Source organism: Phoca vitulina, unplaced genomic scaffold, assembly GCF_004348235.1.
Source record: "Phoca vitulina isolate PV1807 unplaced genomic scaffold, GSC_HSeal_1.0 scaffold16, whole genome shotgun sequence".
Lineage (NCBI taxonomy): Eukaryota > Metazoa > Chordata > Mammalia > Carnivora > Phocidae > Phoca > Phoca vitulina.
The window spans coordinates 35,701,951-35,717,425 of record NW_022589719.1 but is presented as its reverse complement, the minus strand read 5'-3'; the positions used below and the strand labels follow the sequence as shown (position 1 = coordinate 35,717,425).

General features: G+C 54.8%; 1 protein-coding gene across 1 annotated transcript in view; it reads left to right on the top strand.

The window, feature by feature from the left end:
• Nucleotides 1–15,475, top strand: part of SHANK2 (SH3 and multiple ankyrin repeat domains 2) — a 477,134-nt gene that overhangs the window by 42,104 nt on the left and 419,555 nt on the right. The window contains 1 exon segment of the mRNA XM_032414570.1: nucleotides 3,616–3,829. Within this exon segment, the coding sequence (XP_032270461.1) occupies nucleotides 3,623–3,829 (207 nt within the window). The 5' untranslated portion in view covers nucleotides 3,616–3,622.

The following is a 15,475-nucleotide window of genomic DNA, read 5'->3' as shown; positions in this document are numbered from 1 at the left end:
GGTTTATCTGAAATGCAGATGTGGCTGGTGCCCTCTCTCTTACCTGGCCCTGGTGACCCTGGGCCTTGCAGTCCTGCCTGGGAGTTAATGATTACATGTTTTCCCAGGGCTTTGCTTTTCCCGTGGGTCTGCTGATCTTATTGCTCAAGCCCTGTATTAAGGTCAAGACCTTCTGCTCAGGTCTCTGCCTTGAGCACCCGGGCTGTCCTGCAAAGGACCAGTGTGCAGGTGGCCTCCTTTTCCTCTTTGGACCCGTCCAGTGGGACCTTCCGCACCCGCACTTTGGTGGCAGACACATCCTTTTGTGACCACCAGCCCCGGGCCGACGCGAGGGGCTGTGGTGGGGTCTGGTGGCGGGGGCCACGTGAGGAGGTAACTTGGGGGCTCGGAGCATCCCGTTTGCTCTTGGACTGTCTCAGACGTGCAAGGCCACGAGCCTGCGTGGCGCCGCGTTCTGCTGGCGGCTGTCCGCGTGCCCATCTTCCAGATGCAGACACTGACGCCTGCGCTGCCCCAACCGTGAGCTTTCCGGGCCAGTGCCCATCCTTCCTGGACCCCGTGTGCCGGGAATGGCCTCGTTTGCCTCCGCCTGTGCCCGGCTTCCCCTGACAGGTCACTCCTCATTACACAGGGATCCCCTCCTGTGAGTGTGAGGCCACCTTCCGTGTCCCCTCTGCGTCCCCTGGTCCCTGCTGGGTTCGGAAGAGGCACAGACAGGCTGTAAGGAGGGAAGACGTGGTTCGTTATTGGAGCGGAAGGTGCTCTGGGCTAACTTACCCTGTCGGGGCCGGAAGAAGCTACTGGAAGCCCCTCGTGATGGACCGCACACCTGTGTCCATGCTGACGGCTGAGCAGTGAGCGCTGCGCCTCTCCCACTGTCCCTCACGCCCAGGAGAAGGCAGGTTTGCGTCTCCACGCCCCTGTCCTCCAGTCTGTGCTCCTGCCCAGCTCGTGAAGGGACCGCCCGGGCTTGGCTGCAGGTGCTTCTCCTAACAGTCCCCGGGGCAGCTTCCAGGGACAGTGTCCCAGACCAGTTCATTCAGAAGTTCTGGCGCTCGTGTTTTTTTTTTTTTTTTTTTAAAGGTTCCCCAAGTAACTTCTGGGGCCAGGATGAAGAACCAGTGTTCTAGAGGATACGCTTCCTTGGAACCTGGGACATAGTTGCAAATAATTACATGTATGTGATTCTTTAACATATTTACACGTGAATGTTTATGTTATTTGTTTTAACATGTTATAATTAGACGCAATGTAGAAATGATTGTACACTGTTACATTATTTCTATATGATAGGTGTTACTGTATCATATGTTACAAAGTCTGCGCCTACCCTATACAGTGTAATTATGCCCGGCACTTATTTTTCCACGGGTAGATGGTAAAGGCAGGAAGGAGCACGTCGCTAGCTGTTGCAGCCAGGCAGGTGGGGACCCTGCTGGGGTGGAGCCAGGAGCGCCCAGATCCTGTCCCCAGCCACCGCTGTCTTGTCCCTCACCAGATTTCGCACTCCTGTGGTTGGGAAGGCATGAAGCTGAGCTCACAAAGGCGTCTGGCAGTGAATACAGAAAAGATCCATTGGCTCTGAAATCTTAATTCCGAATCACTCGGGGGTTAGCTTTGGAAGTTTTAATTGAAAAAAATAAAATCTTCCTGGGTGATTTGGATGATCTGCTCTTTGAGACTCCTGACTGGTCACCGGGTCAGTCCAATCAGTCAAATGTCTGGTCTTGCGGGGGGTCTAGAAGGACACAGAGGCCAGCATGAGTGAACAGATGGATCTGTTGTCAGGCTCTCACACTCACGGTGGGAGGACGGGGAAGGTGACTGATGTCAAGGAGGAGAGCCTGAGGTGGACCTGGAGAGGGCGGGGGTCGGGGGGGGGGGGGCTTGCTGGAGATCGTCCCTGCCCCTGGGTGTCACGGGGCAGAACCTTCTGATGGTCACCATAAACCAGAAATCTGGATTTGCGTATGGAATCTTTAGGTTAGACATTTAAAACCCCTGTGCAGGCCAAACAAAACTCTCTGTGGGCCCCACGATCTTGGCCCATTCCCCAAAGACGGTGCAGATCCTCTCGGCAGGAAGGGAGCCCCTGACCCCGGTCATGGTCTTGCCCTTCCCCTGGGGAGGGCATGCATTTCTGGAGTAGCTCCTTTGCTTTGTTAGGCTTTGTGTGCACCTGGGTGTCTGGTGACCCCAGGAAAGTCTGGGATGGAGACAGGAGCGCCCCCAGTGGCTGCCGGCACCCCAGTACTGGCCCCGCGGGGCAGAGCGGTGGGTCACTTCTAGCTCCAGCACGCATTTGCTGTCGTTAAACAGAACTCTGGAAGTAAATAGTGGGTGTCCATTTTCTCACGATGAACACAAATTGTCGCTGGGTGAACCGTGCCCCCCCTGGGACTTTTCTGAGCCTCCCCTGCTCATGAAACACGAGAGCAGGGGACGCTCACCCAAGCACCTGCTGGGCCTGGAGCCTGGGGCAGATGTGCAGGTGAGCTCCTCCCTCCCCCTCCCTCCTGTAAATCACTGGATATTCTGTTTTAGGGTCCTCCATGTGTAGGGGACTCATTCTTGCTGGAAGCTGTGCCCTCTGTGGGAGGATACCATAAACCGGGCGGGCAGTCCCTCAGCGATCAGGGTGGCCTCCATCCCTGGTTGCTCAGGATGGCCCCTTTCTTGCAGGGAACGCCCCTGCCCACTTTCTACACGCACAGGGGGCCTTGACCTCCTTTACGGAGTTCGAGTGGACTTGTTGCTTTGGCACGTCCTCTACCAGCTCCCCGGCATCCCCAGCTCACACTGGCTCTTATCCTAACCTTTCCGGACCCCTGCCCGCAGAGATGGGGGTATCCCTGGGCAGCGTGCTCCCAGAGTTACGTCCACATCCTTCTTTGTGTTCTCCATCAGCCGCGGTCGGTGCCCTGACCTGGTCTTTGCTGGGGAATCTCTATTAGACTTGATGGTGGGGAAACTGTGCTCCCAGCTGCCACAGACCCTTGGGGACCCCCCTGAGTCTCCCCTAAGTCAGCCTGCTCATGGCTTCAGGCTCTGCCGGACTCCTGGGCCCCGGGACTACTTCCCTTCTGAGCCTGGCCCTGCCTTTCTGTTCTATTTTTACACTACCCATCAGTGCTCTGTGTTTGAAGCAGAGGGGTTATTAAAGCATGAACTTGGTACCGTTCTGACCCGAAGCTTGCATTTCTTCCTCTCCTGCTGCTCTGGCTTCAAAGGAAAACAGAAGGTAGCTTGTTTTCCTACCTTGGGAGGCTTCAGACTGCCCCCATGGCCTTTTGGTGGATCCCTGTGAGCTGTGGTCGCGGCCACTGCTAGGTAGGGTTCCTTGTGCATGCGGGGTTTCCCAGCCTGGGGGCAGAGCCTACGGGGCCCCGTCCTGGCCTGGCTGCCTCCCAGTCCGGCCTCCGGGGAGCAGCTGGAGTGCCATGTTCTCCCCGCCTCCAGAGGCGTGTGCATCACGCACAGTAGCCGTGCGGCTGTTAGAGCAGCAGGTGCAGGACGGTGGACCTGAGGCGCCAGTCTCCCCCGAGCGCTGGGCTTCCTGTGTGCAGTTTTCACATGCGCCCGTTGTGTTCCTCCCCCTGCTCCTTACACACGTAGGGCAGCCATGCCGCACAGCCCGACCTCCAGCGAGGACGAGATGGCCCAGAGCTTCTCCGACTACTCCGTGGGGTCAGAGTCGGACAGCTCGAAAGAAGAAACCATCTACGACACCATCCGGGCCACGGCGGAGAAGCCCAGCACTGCCAGGACGGAGGAGAGCCAGGGCAACACGCTGGTGATCCGCATCCTCATCCAGGACCTGCAGCAGACGGTAGGCCCCGTTCGCTCACTTCTGCTCAGTGCCAGTGTGGCTTGGGCTCGAGGATGCCTGTGGTCTCCTTCTGCATGGCCTGTCCTGGTGGCGTCCCGCACGTCGTGCACCTGCCCCGCCCTGCCCTCCTCCCCATCAGCTGTGCCTTTGTCTGCCTCATCGCATGCCGCTGGTGCCGCGGTCCACGTACTGAGCGTGTATTATGTGCCGGGCAGAGGCCAGGCCTCGAGGGCACAGGGACCAGCCTCGTGGAGGAGATGCCCACAGTGGGCGCATTACCTCTTCCCTGCTGCTCTGGGCTCGGTGGTACAGGGAGCCCGTTTCCCACGCTCTTTCCCATTTGCTGAGCTTCGTGAGCTCTGTTTGGCCTGGCCTTGCCCGTGTGCCCACCGCTGACTCCCAGTCGTCTCTCAAGGCTTGGGCCCCATGCCGTTTCCTGTGTTGGGCCCTGGTAGCCCTCGGGGCTTCTCGTTGCCCACGGCCCTGGCGTGTGTCCTGCTACGTGCTTGCTTGGTGTCTGTGGGCCCTCGCTGGTGGTGCCGGCCGCTCCGTGTTTCTGGGAAAACTTCCCCTCCGCAGATGCCGTTGGCCCCTCGTTTCTGGGAGCTTTTCTCACCCGCTGCTCCTTTTTCCGCCTTGTGGGTTGGGGTCTCTGTTTCAGGGACAGTGGCCACGCACCCTTGGGCTTCTCCGTATCTGCCTTCATCCCCGGCGCCTCTCCTCCTAGTCCTCCATGATGTTCTCGAGCATTTCTTTATGGTGTGTTCACTTGGACCCATCCTGCTCTGTCCCTTGTAATTCCTGCTGGATTGTGGTTGAGATTCAGGCTTTCTGTTTGATTTCCAGCCTTGTGCTGACTCGTCTTGAAAATTATTCTCCCTTCCTCCCTCCCTCCCTCCCTCTCTCCCTCCTTCCCTCCCTCCCTCCCTCCCTCCCTCCTTCCCTCCCTCCCTCCTTCCTTCCTTCCTTCCTTCCTTCCTTCTTTCCTTCCTTCCTTTCTCTTTCCTGTCTTTTTTTTACTAGGTTTTATGGCTTTTTCTTTTCCTCTTGTAGATCTTCCTTCTTTTACCCGGGGTGCATCCTCTCTGGATGAATGCGTGTCTGGTTTCCGCCTCTCCTCTCCTCCCGTAGCACATCTTCATCATTTCTGGGCTGTTTCTGGCTGCCCTGGGCAGCTGTCAGCGACGTGCTGTCTGTCTGTTGCTCTGACCATGTGTGGGCGAGCTCTCCTCATCTCCCTCCTGCCCCAATGCTGAGTGTCCCGCAGATACAGTCCCTCTGCGGGAAACCCTGGGTCCCGGATCGGCGCCAGTGCGTCCTTTGGGAACTTCCCGCTCGCTTTCCGTGGGCCGGATGCAGATTAAGGTCCTCACATGTGTTACTTCTGAGTTCGTGGAACAGCCCGAGCTGGGCAGCACTTGGGAGCGTTGTCATTCTGGGTGTTGTATCACAGAGTGAGCCCAGCATGTAACCAGCATTGGACGAGGAGACGGAACATCACCCACCCTCAAAGGCCCCACCGATGCCCTCCCAGTCCCAGTGGACCGGTGAGAAGCAGGTGGCCTGGGATACACAGCCCAGAGCCTCCAAACCCGCCAGAAGCTGGTGTTGGATGTGCTCACTTGCTGCCTGATGAGTTTCTGCAGCTCGTTGTCACCGGGAAACGTGGCCCGTGGGCAGCCTTGCAGAAGGCACGGCACGGGGTCGGGTGCGTCTGAGATGGCTCGGAGCTACCCCCCCCCGCTGTCTGCCGTGTGTTTGGGGAACGGCACGAAAGGTCTCGAGCCTGGGGCCTACCTGCGGGCGTGAAGTGAGCAAGTGCAGGCTGGGCGCACAGCCAGGACCAGGGGACAGCAAGTGCCCGTTGAGCGTCTCTTACCTTGATCGGTCTCCTTGGTCAGAGTGGGCACTGCCCACCTGGGGGACACTCACCAGTGACAATGGAGAGAGAGGCCATTTTGCCATCGTGGCTGTTGCGATGCCCCATGGGTGCGAGTAAGGGCGTGGGACGTGGGAGAAGTCACCACGACGCGGGGTCTCGTGGGTATAGGGTAGCGGGAGCTGGCCTGGAAGCCCGTGGCCCACTCTTCCTGGCGGGTGGCGTGGTGGGTTCTGTCCACTGTGCCAGAGGCTTCGGGAACCTGCCGGGAATGACAGAGAGACACCTGCTCTCCAGGCCCACAGCCATGAAGGTCCGCCAGGGGTTTGGTCTCTACTCCCAGGAGCATAATTGTTTCCGGAACCTTCTAAAGATCACCTGTCTTCACTTTGTTGAGACAAACAAAGCCCCTGGAGGCTGAGACCGGCACTCCCACGGGCCTGAACCCCGGCAACAAAGCAGCCGTTGTCCCTGCGTGCAGGTCCTTGCCAGGTTGAGTCCTGGAGCCGGGGACACGAGACGGACCCTGGAATCCCACCCAGAGGCCCCGTGGGAGCTGCTGTGCCAGTCTGTCACCCCTGTGTCCACCCGCCCAAGGGGAGGCGGTGTCTCAAGGAGCCAGGAGGCTGTCCCTCTGCCGTCCCCGGCGTGTCCCCTTCCTCCCCCTCCCAGGTGCAGTCTGGACCTGTCTCTTCTTTAAGTGACTACTGCCCAGAGTCTCACACCTCCAGTGGGAGGAAGTTTTCCACCTCTGAGCAAGTGTCTGGCAGGGCTCCTCGAAGCCTGAGGAGCAGAGTCCTTCCCGGTCGGGGTTCACAGGGCCGTGCAGGGGACGGCACAGTGGGGGCTCTCTGGATCGCCACACACGCACGAAGGGCTCAGTGTGGGGTCGAGTGCAGACTGGCCAGCAAACCGGGCCTTTTAAGTGAGTGGCAAGTGCGAAGATCAATACAAACTACTGTTCTTCTGTTATTTATAGTTTTGAGGGAAGTGGGGACAGAGCTGGCCCTGAGCGCACGGCAGTCCGGTCTCTACCTCGTCCTGCGTGGCCCATCCCAGGGAGGGCGGGAGGAGCCCGTGACGGGGCCTCCTTGGGGGCACAGAGCGCCAGCCCCAGTGCCCACCCCCCACCCAGGGCTTGGCTCCGAGTCGCTCGGTGGCAGCCACCATCCCCCGTGTCCGTCACATCCACCACGACCCGTCTGGACGGGTCCCCAGAGGTGCAGGGACTGGCCACCTCCTGGCAGGTGCTTCGGGAGAATGAGTCTCTCCTCCTTTGCTTTACCGATGCTTCCGTTTATTATGTATCTTCAGCTTTGATATTTCATTTAGGAAGAAGCATCTGAGCTGTGATCCTGATCCCCTCAAAGACGATTTATTGCCGTTCATCCATTCTCTCTCCTCTCTCTCTCTCTCTCTCTCTCTCTCCCGCGTGCGCGCGCGCACACACATGCTCAAACTCCTCCCCCAAAGCAGTGGCCTGCTGCGTCCCTGCTGTGCCCGCCTCCCCGCCGCTCACATCAGCTGATGGGGACACTCCGCCATCTATCACTTGCTTACAAATGGACTGTCAGACGTGCTTGGTTTCCAAGTGACCTTGGCCTTCCACTTATCATTGAGGATCAAACTAGAAAGCCAGTGGCACAGACGTCCCACCTCCTCCCCCAGGTTTTAACCCCTTCCTCACCTTTCTCCCAGACACGGCACTGTATTTGGTCTTATCTGAGGTCTTCTGTGACTTTGAGTGTTGGGACTTCTTCACCTGTCTTGGCCATCTCTGAGCCCCTCTCCTCATTTGGTAGCTGAGAATCAAGCCCCTACTGCTCCCTATTGGCCTCTCATTCTACAGAGACTGTCCATCATGAGAGAAGGTTCTGGAAGGCCTGGGCAGGAATGGCGTTCTGCCTTGAAAAGCTCCATTTGAGCACATTGGTGGGTACGCGCTAACTCCTTACTCTTGGCCCCTCAGGAGGTGAGCACTGTGTGTCTTCTTGTAGGAGTTCATGAGGTCCAGGCTTCTGGGAACAAGTCACTTCCCGGCTCCCCTCCACAAGGGTTTGTCTTAGGACCGTCTTTCCAGAGGGTCTGTGGGTCGGGTATCCCCCTGCCTTGCTCTCCGCGGCGCCCTGGCCCTGGGTGGCTGAGCGGCGTGGGGGCTGCGCTGGGGGAGGCGCGGGCGGGCCGTGCCTGGCTCCCTGGCCCCACTCTGCTAGGGGCTCGTCTCCCATCCAAACCAGAGTCCTTTTCCCAGAATCCCTCCTCTCCCCTGGGACTTCTCTGCCTTCTACTCACCTCTCAGGCGAAGCTCTGGAGTTCTAGGGCTCACTGGTACTCACACGTGTCTGAGTGAGGGACGGCCATGGCCACGGACGCATCTCCAGCTCTGACCTCCCATCCAGGGGGCAGAGCTCACTCTCCCTTGACACCCGCTCACTGAAAACGCCACGTTGCCTGGATGGGATACGTGGATACCTGGACCCTCTCTTCCTCTCTCTGGCCCCCACGTCTGGTCCCACTGCTGTTCCCTCTCTCAGCTAGTGGTTCACTTAAAAAAAAAAAAAAAACTTTATTGAGGTGTAATTTACAAGCCATAAAGTTCACTCATGTTAAGGATACCTATTCAGTGATTTTGAGTGAGTTTGCCGAGTTGTGCAGACATCACCTCCATCTGGGTGTGGGATCTTCTATCGCCACCTGCCTGCCCCTCATCCTCGCCCACTTCTAGCCCCTGACACCCACTAACCTGTGTCCTGTCTCTGTGATCACCCTATTGTGGGCATTCCGTACCATTGGGGTCCTACAGGATGTGGCCTTGCGTGTCTTGCTTCTTTCACTCAGTGGAAGAGTTTTGAGGCTCACCCACCAGTGTTTCTTTCCTTTCATTGGCAAGGAACACTTCACTGATGGACCATATTTCGTTCATCCATTGGCCAGCGGATGGCCACTTGGGTTGTTTGCACATTTTGGCTGTGAGCCTCTGATTCTGTTGTCCGAGCCAGCACCCTGGGTTCACCCTGAGCATTTCATCTCCCCGGCACCCTTGCCAGAGTCCACCGCCAGGTCCTGTCCTGCACCATCTGGACCCCTCGGACCTGGGCTCTCCTGTCCCTCTCTGTGACCAGGCTGTGCATACTGCCGTCCCCGCGCCGGACCAGGGGAACCCACACAGCGCCCCCAGGTGACTGCTTGCGGTGTAAACACAGTCCCACCGCGTCCCGTCAGCCTTCCCCAGGAGCTCTTACTGTTCCAAGGATAAAGATCCGATACTGACATGGTGTGCCTCCCCTGCCCCGCTGATCCCGCGTGGGGTGTCCTCAGGGCCCTTGCTTCCCCTGCTCTGCCCCCCCCCCCGCAAGGCCGTGATTCCGCAGGTGTGCCCTCCGTGGCCGCGTGGCCAGCATCTCTCCACCAGCGCTCCTGCTCTGTCTTGTGCATCCTTGTGCCCCCGCAGCTGGTGCGTCTCAATGAACAGTGTCTCATGAGAGAGTGAGTGAAGTCATCTGCATCCTCACCTCCGGCGGGTGGGGGTGACATCTGAGCAGTTCCCTAGATGACGAGAGGTTAGCGCAGTGAAGACCTTTGTGCAGAACTTCCCGGACACTGGGTCTGCAGGTGCAGCAAGCCTGGGTTGGAAGTGAACTCGGTGTGTCCATGCAGCAGCAGGAGGTGATGGGGCTGAGGCGGGGGCAGTGATCTTGCTGTGGAGAGCTTTGGTGCAGCGCGCATGACCTTGTTGATATTTGAGAAGGGGGATCTTGGCTTCTCTGGGGGTGGGGTCGGCGAGGAAGGAAGGAAGTAGAAGCCGGTGGGAGGCCCCTGCAAGCATCCAGGGTGCTGTGGCTCCTGACGACCGAGTGGATGAGATTGGAGCAGGCGTAGCTCTTGCATGAGTGTGTGCTCTGGCTGTTCGAAGGGTCCTTACTGATGACTTGTGTCGGCACGTTGTTTTTTTAAGATTTTATGTATTTATTTGAGAGAGAGAGACAGAGATAGTGAGAGAGAGCAAGTATGGGGCGGGGCAGAGGGAGAAGCAGGCTCCCCACTGAGCAGGGAGCCCGATGCGGGGCTCGATCCCAGGACCCTGAAATCATGACCTGAGCCGAAGACAGACACTTAACCGACTGAGCCCCCCAGGCGCCACTTGCATCGGCACGTTCTCAAATGTGATGCCTGCATCTTGATAGTTTCTCAGCACAGGGGGGAAAAAAAAAGATTTCTTTTAAAAATTGAGATATAATTTCCCTTGCATACAATTTGCAAATTAAAAGTGTACAATTCAATGGGTTTTAGTAAATTCACAGGTGAGTATGTGCATCACCACAATCTTAGAACATTCTCACCATCCCAGAAGGAAACCCCTGCCCATCAGAGGTCAGCCCCCGGCCCCCCCCCCCCCCCGCCCCCGGCAACCACTCACCTGCTTTCTGTCCCTATGGATCTACCTTCTCTGGACATTCCCTATCAGTGGAATCATGCAGTCTGTGGACTGGGAGACAGAGCCATGCTTTCTTTGGTTGACTGCCTCCCCTGAGACCAACAGTTACCACATCGGTGCCTCGAATGCCATCGTTACACGGCCTCACACGTGCCCCAGGAGCCCAGGCAACTCAGACAGGAGAAACTCTTGCATCAGAAAATGTACCAGTCTTTCAGGCTGCCATTTTGTTTCTAGATCTTCCTGTCTCGGAATGTGCTCTTTCCTGCCGGCTTGTTCGCTACCAAAAGGAAACTGGTTTGGGATTTCAGGCTTACTTAGAAAATTACTTGTATGTGACCCTGACTTGAGCACATTTTCTGCCCTGAAAGAAAAGTCAAGAGGATCCAATGGGCTGGAGGAGGTGATGGTGATAAAGCTCTTCCTTCAAGAACTTCGAGTCCCTGCAGTGTGGCCCAGGGTTGACTCCAGTCCTGCCAGGGAGGCCCCTCAGAGGCTGAGAAGTGCCTTACATCTTGGTTTGATGCTGTTTATTTTCTTTAACATTAAGAAAATTAAAAATACAGGATAGGTCAGAATAATATCCTAAATACCAGTGTGTCTATTATGAATAATTGACAGTGTTAGCATTTTGTCACTTGTTTTTTTAAGAGAGAGCGTGTGCATGAGCAGGGGTGGGGGGGAGACACAGAGGGAGAGGGAGAGAGAGAATCTTAAGCAGGCTCCACACCCAGTGCAGAGCTCAACGCAGGGCTCGATCTCACAACCTTTAGATCATGACCTGAGCCAAAATCCAGAGTCAGACGCTTACCCAACAGAACCACCCAGGTGCCCTGCATTTTGTCACTTTTTAAGACTAGGATTAAAATTTTCCTGATAAAGTCAGAGTCTCCTTTGTCCTTATGCCCAGCCCCCTCTCCTCAGAGGCAAACACTGTCATGAATTCAGTGTGAATCCCTCTTGTCTCTTCCTCTCTGTATGTATTAGTGATCACTATATAGTGTTGTGTTACGTAAAAAAGAACATAGGTGCCTGGCATCATACTGGGCATGTCATTCATAACTTTTAACACCTGGTAGTATATATTTTTTAAAGATTTTATTTATTTATTTACATGATCGAGGCTTCCCCCCAGGCCTTCCCCTGTATTTTAAACCCACTTACAACCCACTAGTTTCCTGAGTAAAACTGTGAAGTGTAAACCACTCCATTTAAGGATAAGGAGGTTGATTATCATCAACACATCAGAGAGAAAATGGAGGCAGAAGGAAGTCGGGGGCCAAGCAAGAGGGGCTCTCTTTGAGAGAGAGACAGTGAGAGAGGGAATACAAGCAGGGGGAGCGGGAGAGGGAGAAGCAGGCTTCCTGCCGAGCAGGGAGCCTGATGCGGGGCTCGATCCCAGGACCCTGGGATCATGACCCGAGCCCAAGGCAGACACTTAAGGACTGAGCCACCCAGGCGCCCCCTGGGAGTATATTTTTGAGACTTCTTTTCTTTAATATTATTCATTCACCAGTTATCCATTTATCCTTCTGTTCCTCCTTCCCTCCATCTGTCCACTGATCCATCATTCCTCCATCCATTTAGCCACCCGTCCATCCATCTGTCCACCCATCCATCCACCCATCCGTCCATTCCTCCCTCCCTCCCTCCCTCCATCCCTCCATCCATCCATTCTTCCATCCATTCATCTATCTACCCATCCCTCCATTCCTCCATCCATCCCTCCCTCCCTCCCTCCCTCCATCTATCCATCCATCCCTCCATCCATCCATCCATCCATCCACTCATCCATCTATTTGCCCCTCCCTCCCTCCTTCCTTCCCTCCCTCCCTCTATCCATCCATCCACCCACCCAGCCATCTATCTATCCATCCATCCATCCCCCATCCATCCATCCCTCCATCCATCTATCCACCCATCCATCTCTCCATCTCTCAATCTGTCCCTTCCTCCCTCCCTCCCTCCATTCATCGCTTTTGCAATACAGAAGCAGATGCTCTGGATCTTTGATCTCTAGCTTGAGTGACCCTGCTATGTCTTTGTAGTGCACATTTGGATCACTTTTTGGGGGGGATGGAAGGCATGGACTCTGGTTTTCCTTGTGGTTTCATTAATTGGTTGCTAAGGCCAAAGAGAGCCCCTCTTGCCTGGCCCCCGACTTCCTTCTGCCTCCATTTTCTCTCTGATGTGTTGATGATAATCAACCTCCTTATCCTTAAATGGAGTGGTTTACACTTCACAGTTTTACTCAGGAAACTAGTGGGTTGTAAGTGGGTTTAAAATACAGGGGAAGGCCTGGGGGGAAGCCTCGATCATGTCGGTTATTATTCATCTCACATGGCAGATGGCTGAAGGCCGAGAGGGGCTTTATTTTCATTTGCATCATTAAAAAAACAAAAAACCCCTAAAAACCCTGTTTAACCAGCATCAGTTTTGTGTGTTGTAAGGATTCCGCACTGCATCTCCTGTTGGGTATTAGGTTAATGTTTTATATATGAGAGAGGACCGGCCTGGCTTGCTTGGTCTCCGTAGCCCATGTGACAAATGTCTGAGTTGCTATGCCCTTCTGCTTAAGCCTCGACTTAATACCTACTTAAATCTCTCTGAGAAAATAACATTTGGGGAGGTGGCTTTGGTCTGGAATTATTATACATTCTGTAAAAAAGCTTTGTAAATCCTGCATTGTGTTAAGAACATTGCGGCTCAAAGGCCACGCTGGTGAGAAGCAGATCTCTACTCCTTCCCTGGTGTCCCAGGCTGACAAGAATTACCCAGAAAGTGGCACTGCCACGGCCCGAACTATCAATATTTAATTTTCTTTTTTTTTTTTTTTAAAGATTTTATTTATTTATTTGACAGAGAGAGACACAGAGAGAGAGGGAACACAAGCAGGGGGAGTGGGAGAGGGAGAAGCAGGCTTCCCACAGAACAGGGAGCCCGACGCGGGGCTCGATCCCAGGACCCTGGGACCATGACCTGAGCCGAAGGCAGACGCTTAACGACTGAGCCACCCAGGTGCCCCAATATTTAATTTTCTATGTTAAACCCAAGGATGCAGTGCTTCTTTTCCGGCACCTTCTGTGGTCGGATCTCTGTGACTCCTCCTCTTGGGTCTGACTCCTGCCCGCTCAGTTTTGACCTTTCTCTTCACACACTTCCTCGCTGGATGGATGGGGGGTCGTACCCCACAGTGTCCATGCTGCATCTACCACTAGCCCCCTGCCTGTCTCCCGTCCACTTCTCGGCCCCTGCCTGCTGACCCATGGCTCTGTGTGCGCTGCTGGGACCCAGGGATCTGCAGCCCCGCCTCTCACAGCTGTGTGAGTCTGGGAGCCCTTCTGAGCTTTCTTTGTTCCTCTTTAGGCTCAGGAGTGCTAATCCTAACCCCCAGGAGCACATGAGATGTGTTGGGGGTCAGGACCACATGATCCCTCTCCCCACCCCCCCCAAATGTCCTTTCCTCCACTCTACTTCCGGAGGCCCCCCCCACCGACAATGTCTAGCCAAAGAGGAGAATTAACTTGCCTCCAAGGAGGGCACGAGTCACTGATGGATTCTGAGCTAGTGCCTCTGTGTCCTGTCCCCTTGACAATGGCCGAAGATTGCCAGTTAGCCCCTTAAAAACGAACCACCACATGTGGTTTTCCCACCACTTCAACAGAGCATCAGGTGGTGATGAGGCTCTTACTGTTTGAAAACTCTTACACTGATTGGAAATACGAGTCCACAGCCACTTTATCCTTCATTAGTGCTTAAATGTCCACAATCACCAGCGTGGCCCCTGGACTTCAGCATCCTCAGATCAGGCTGTCCTTCTCAGTCAAGGTCACCCAGCATTTCCTCTTCCCTAGAAATCACTTATTTTAAGCTTCATGTGTTAGCTGGGAGAACGTTTCCCTGTTTGCTGCCCCAGATTCCAGCCTGAGAGGTCTTTGTCCACAGGAAAAAGCATCATTTCCTTTGGACGCTTACATTTGGAACCTACCCAGTCCCGGTTTGGGTTGCCTTGGTGTTGGCTACTTTTAGGAGGTGTGCAAACCTGCAGATTGTATGCAAACAGCTGTTAAAGGCCCAAACATGCCTGAATTCACCTTAAAATGGCTCCTGGCACATTCTGTTTATGATGGCTCTTTTAAAACGCATCATAAAAGGACTGATAATAACATAAAGTGTGACCCGGAGGAAGCTTTACATGTGAAACGCAGTCCTCTGCAATGAATGATGTGCTCAGAAGCTTGGGTTTCTTTCCAAAGATCCTGAGTTCTTGCTGAATGCTGCTGGGATATTTATTCTCCCTGCGGTCTGTGTCTCCAGCTCTGGGTCCTGGAGCTGGTCCAGGGTGATGCAGGGAGTGTCCCCTTGGCACCACTACCCCCAAATGCCTCGGCAGCTCTCCCTCTGATTGTTTTTAACTTTTTCTGGGTGGAAGTCAAGGATTGAAGTGGATTGAAGTCTCATCTGGGGAATGTGAGCGAGCAGATGTGTTGGAGATGGTGGGCCGAATATTTCTTTGCAGTGCATCCTTGCGTTGTTGATGGTTCTCTCCTTGGCCTCTGACCGTGCGCTGTAACAATGCATATGTTATGCACTATGATATTTACCATTCTTTCAAGCTTTGTCTAGACGCTCCTGGACCCTTGTAAGGTCTCACAGAATGACCACTGCCATCACCCCCATTGTACAGGACCCAGAACAGATCTGGAGAGCAGTTTAGTCTCTTCCATAAAATTCTCTTGTTCTGTTGTTGCAAATCAAAAACAGTCTTGTCCAGCTTCTGCCTCCTTCTGCCCTCGTAGGCCGACCACTTGGGCATTGGTGGGCACATGACCCCAGAACACTAAGTTTTTGATCGTCTGTGGATCATGTGAGTTAGTTGACAACAGAGATGTGGCCCACCCACAGCATGTGGTGCTTAGTGTGAGGCAGAGACTGGGCCATGGTCACAGTGTTATGGGCTGAGTTGTCCCTCTACTCCAATCCCTGTGTGGAAGTTCTAACCCCTAGCACCTCAGGATGTGAGTATATTTGGAGGTGGGGGTCTTTAAAGAGATGATTAAGGTAAAATGAGGTTGCTCGGGTGGGACCTCATCCAATAGGAATGGTATCTTTTTTTTTTTTAAGACTTTTAATTTATTTTTTGAGAGAGCGAGAGAGAGAAAAAGAGAAAGCACGAGTAGGTGGAAGGGCAGAGGGAGAAGCAGACTCCCTGACCTAGCAGAGAGCCCGATGTGGGACCCCAGCCAAAGGCAGACATTTAACCGACTGAGCCACCCAGGTGCCCCAGGAATGGTGTCTTAAAAGGAGATCAGGACACAGAGGCCTGACCCCA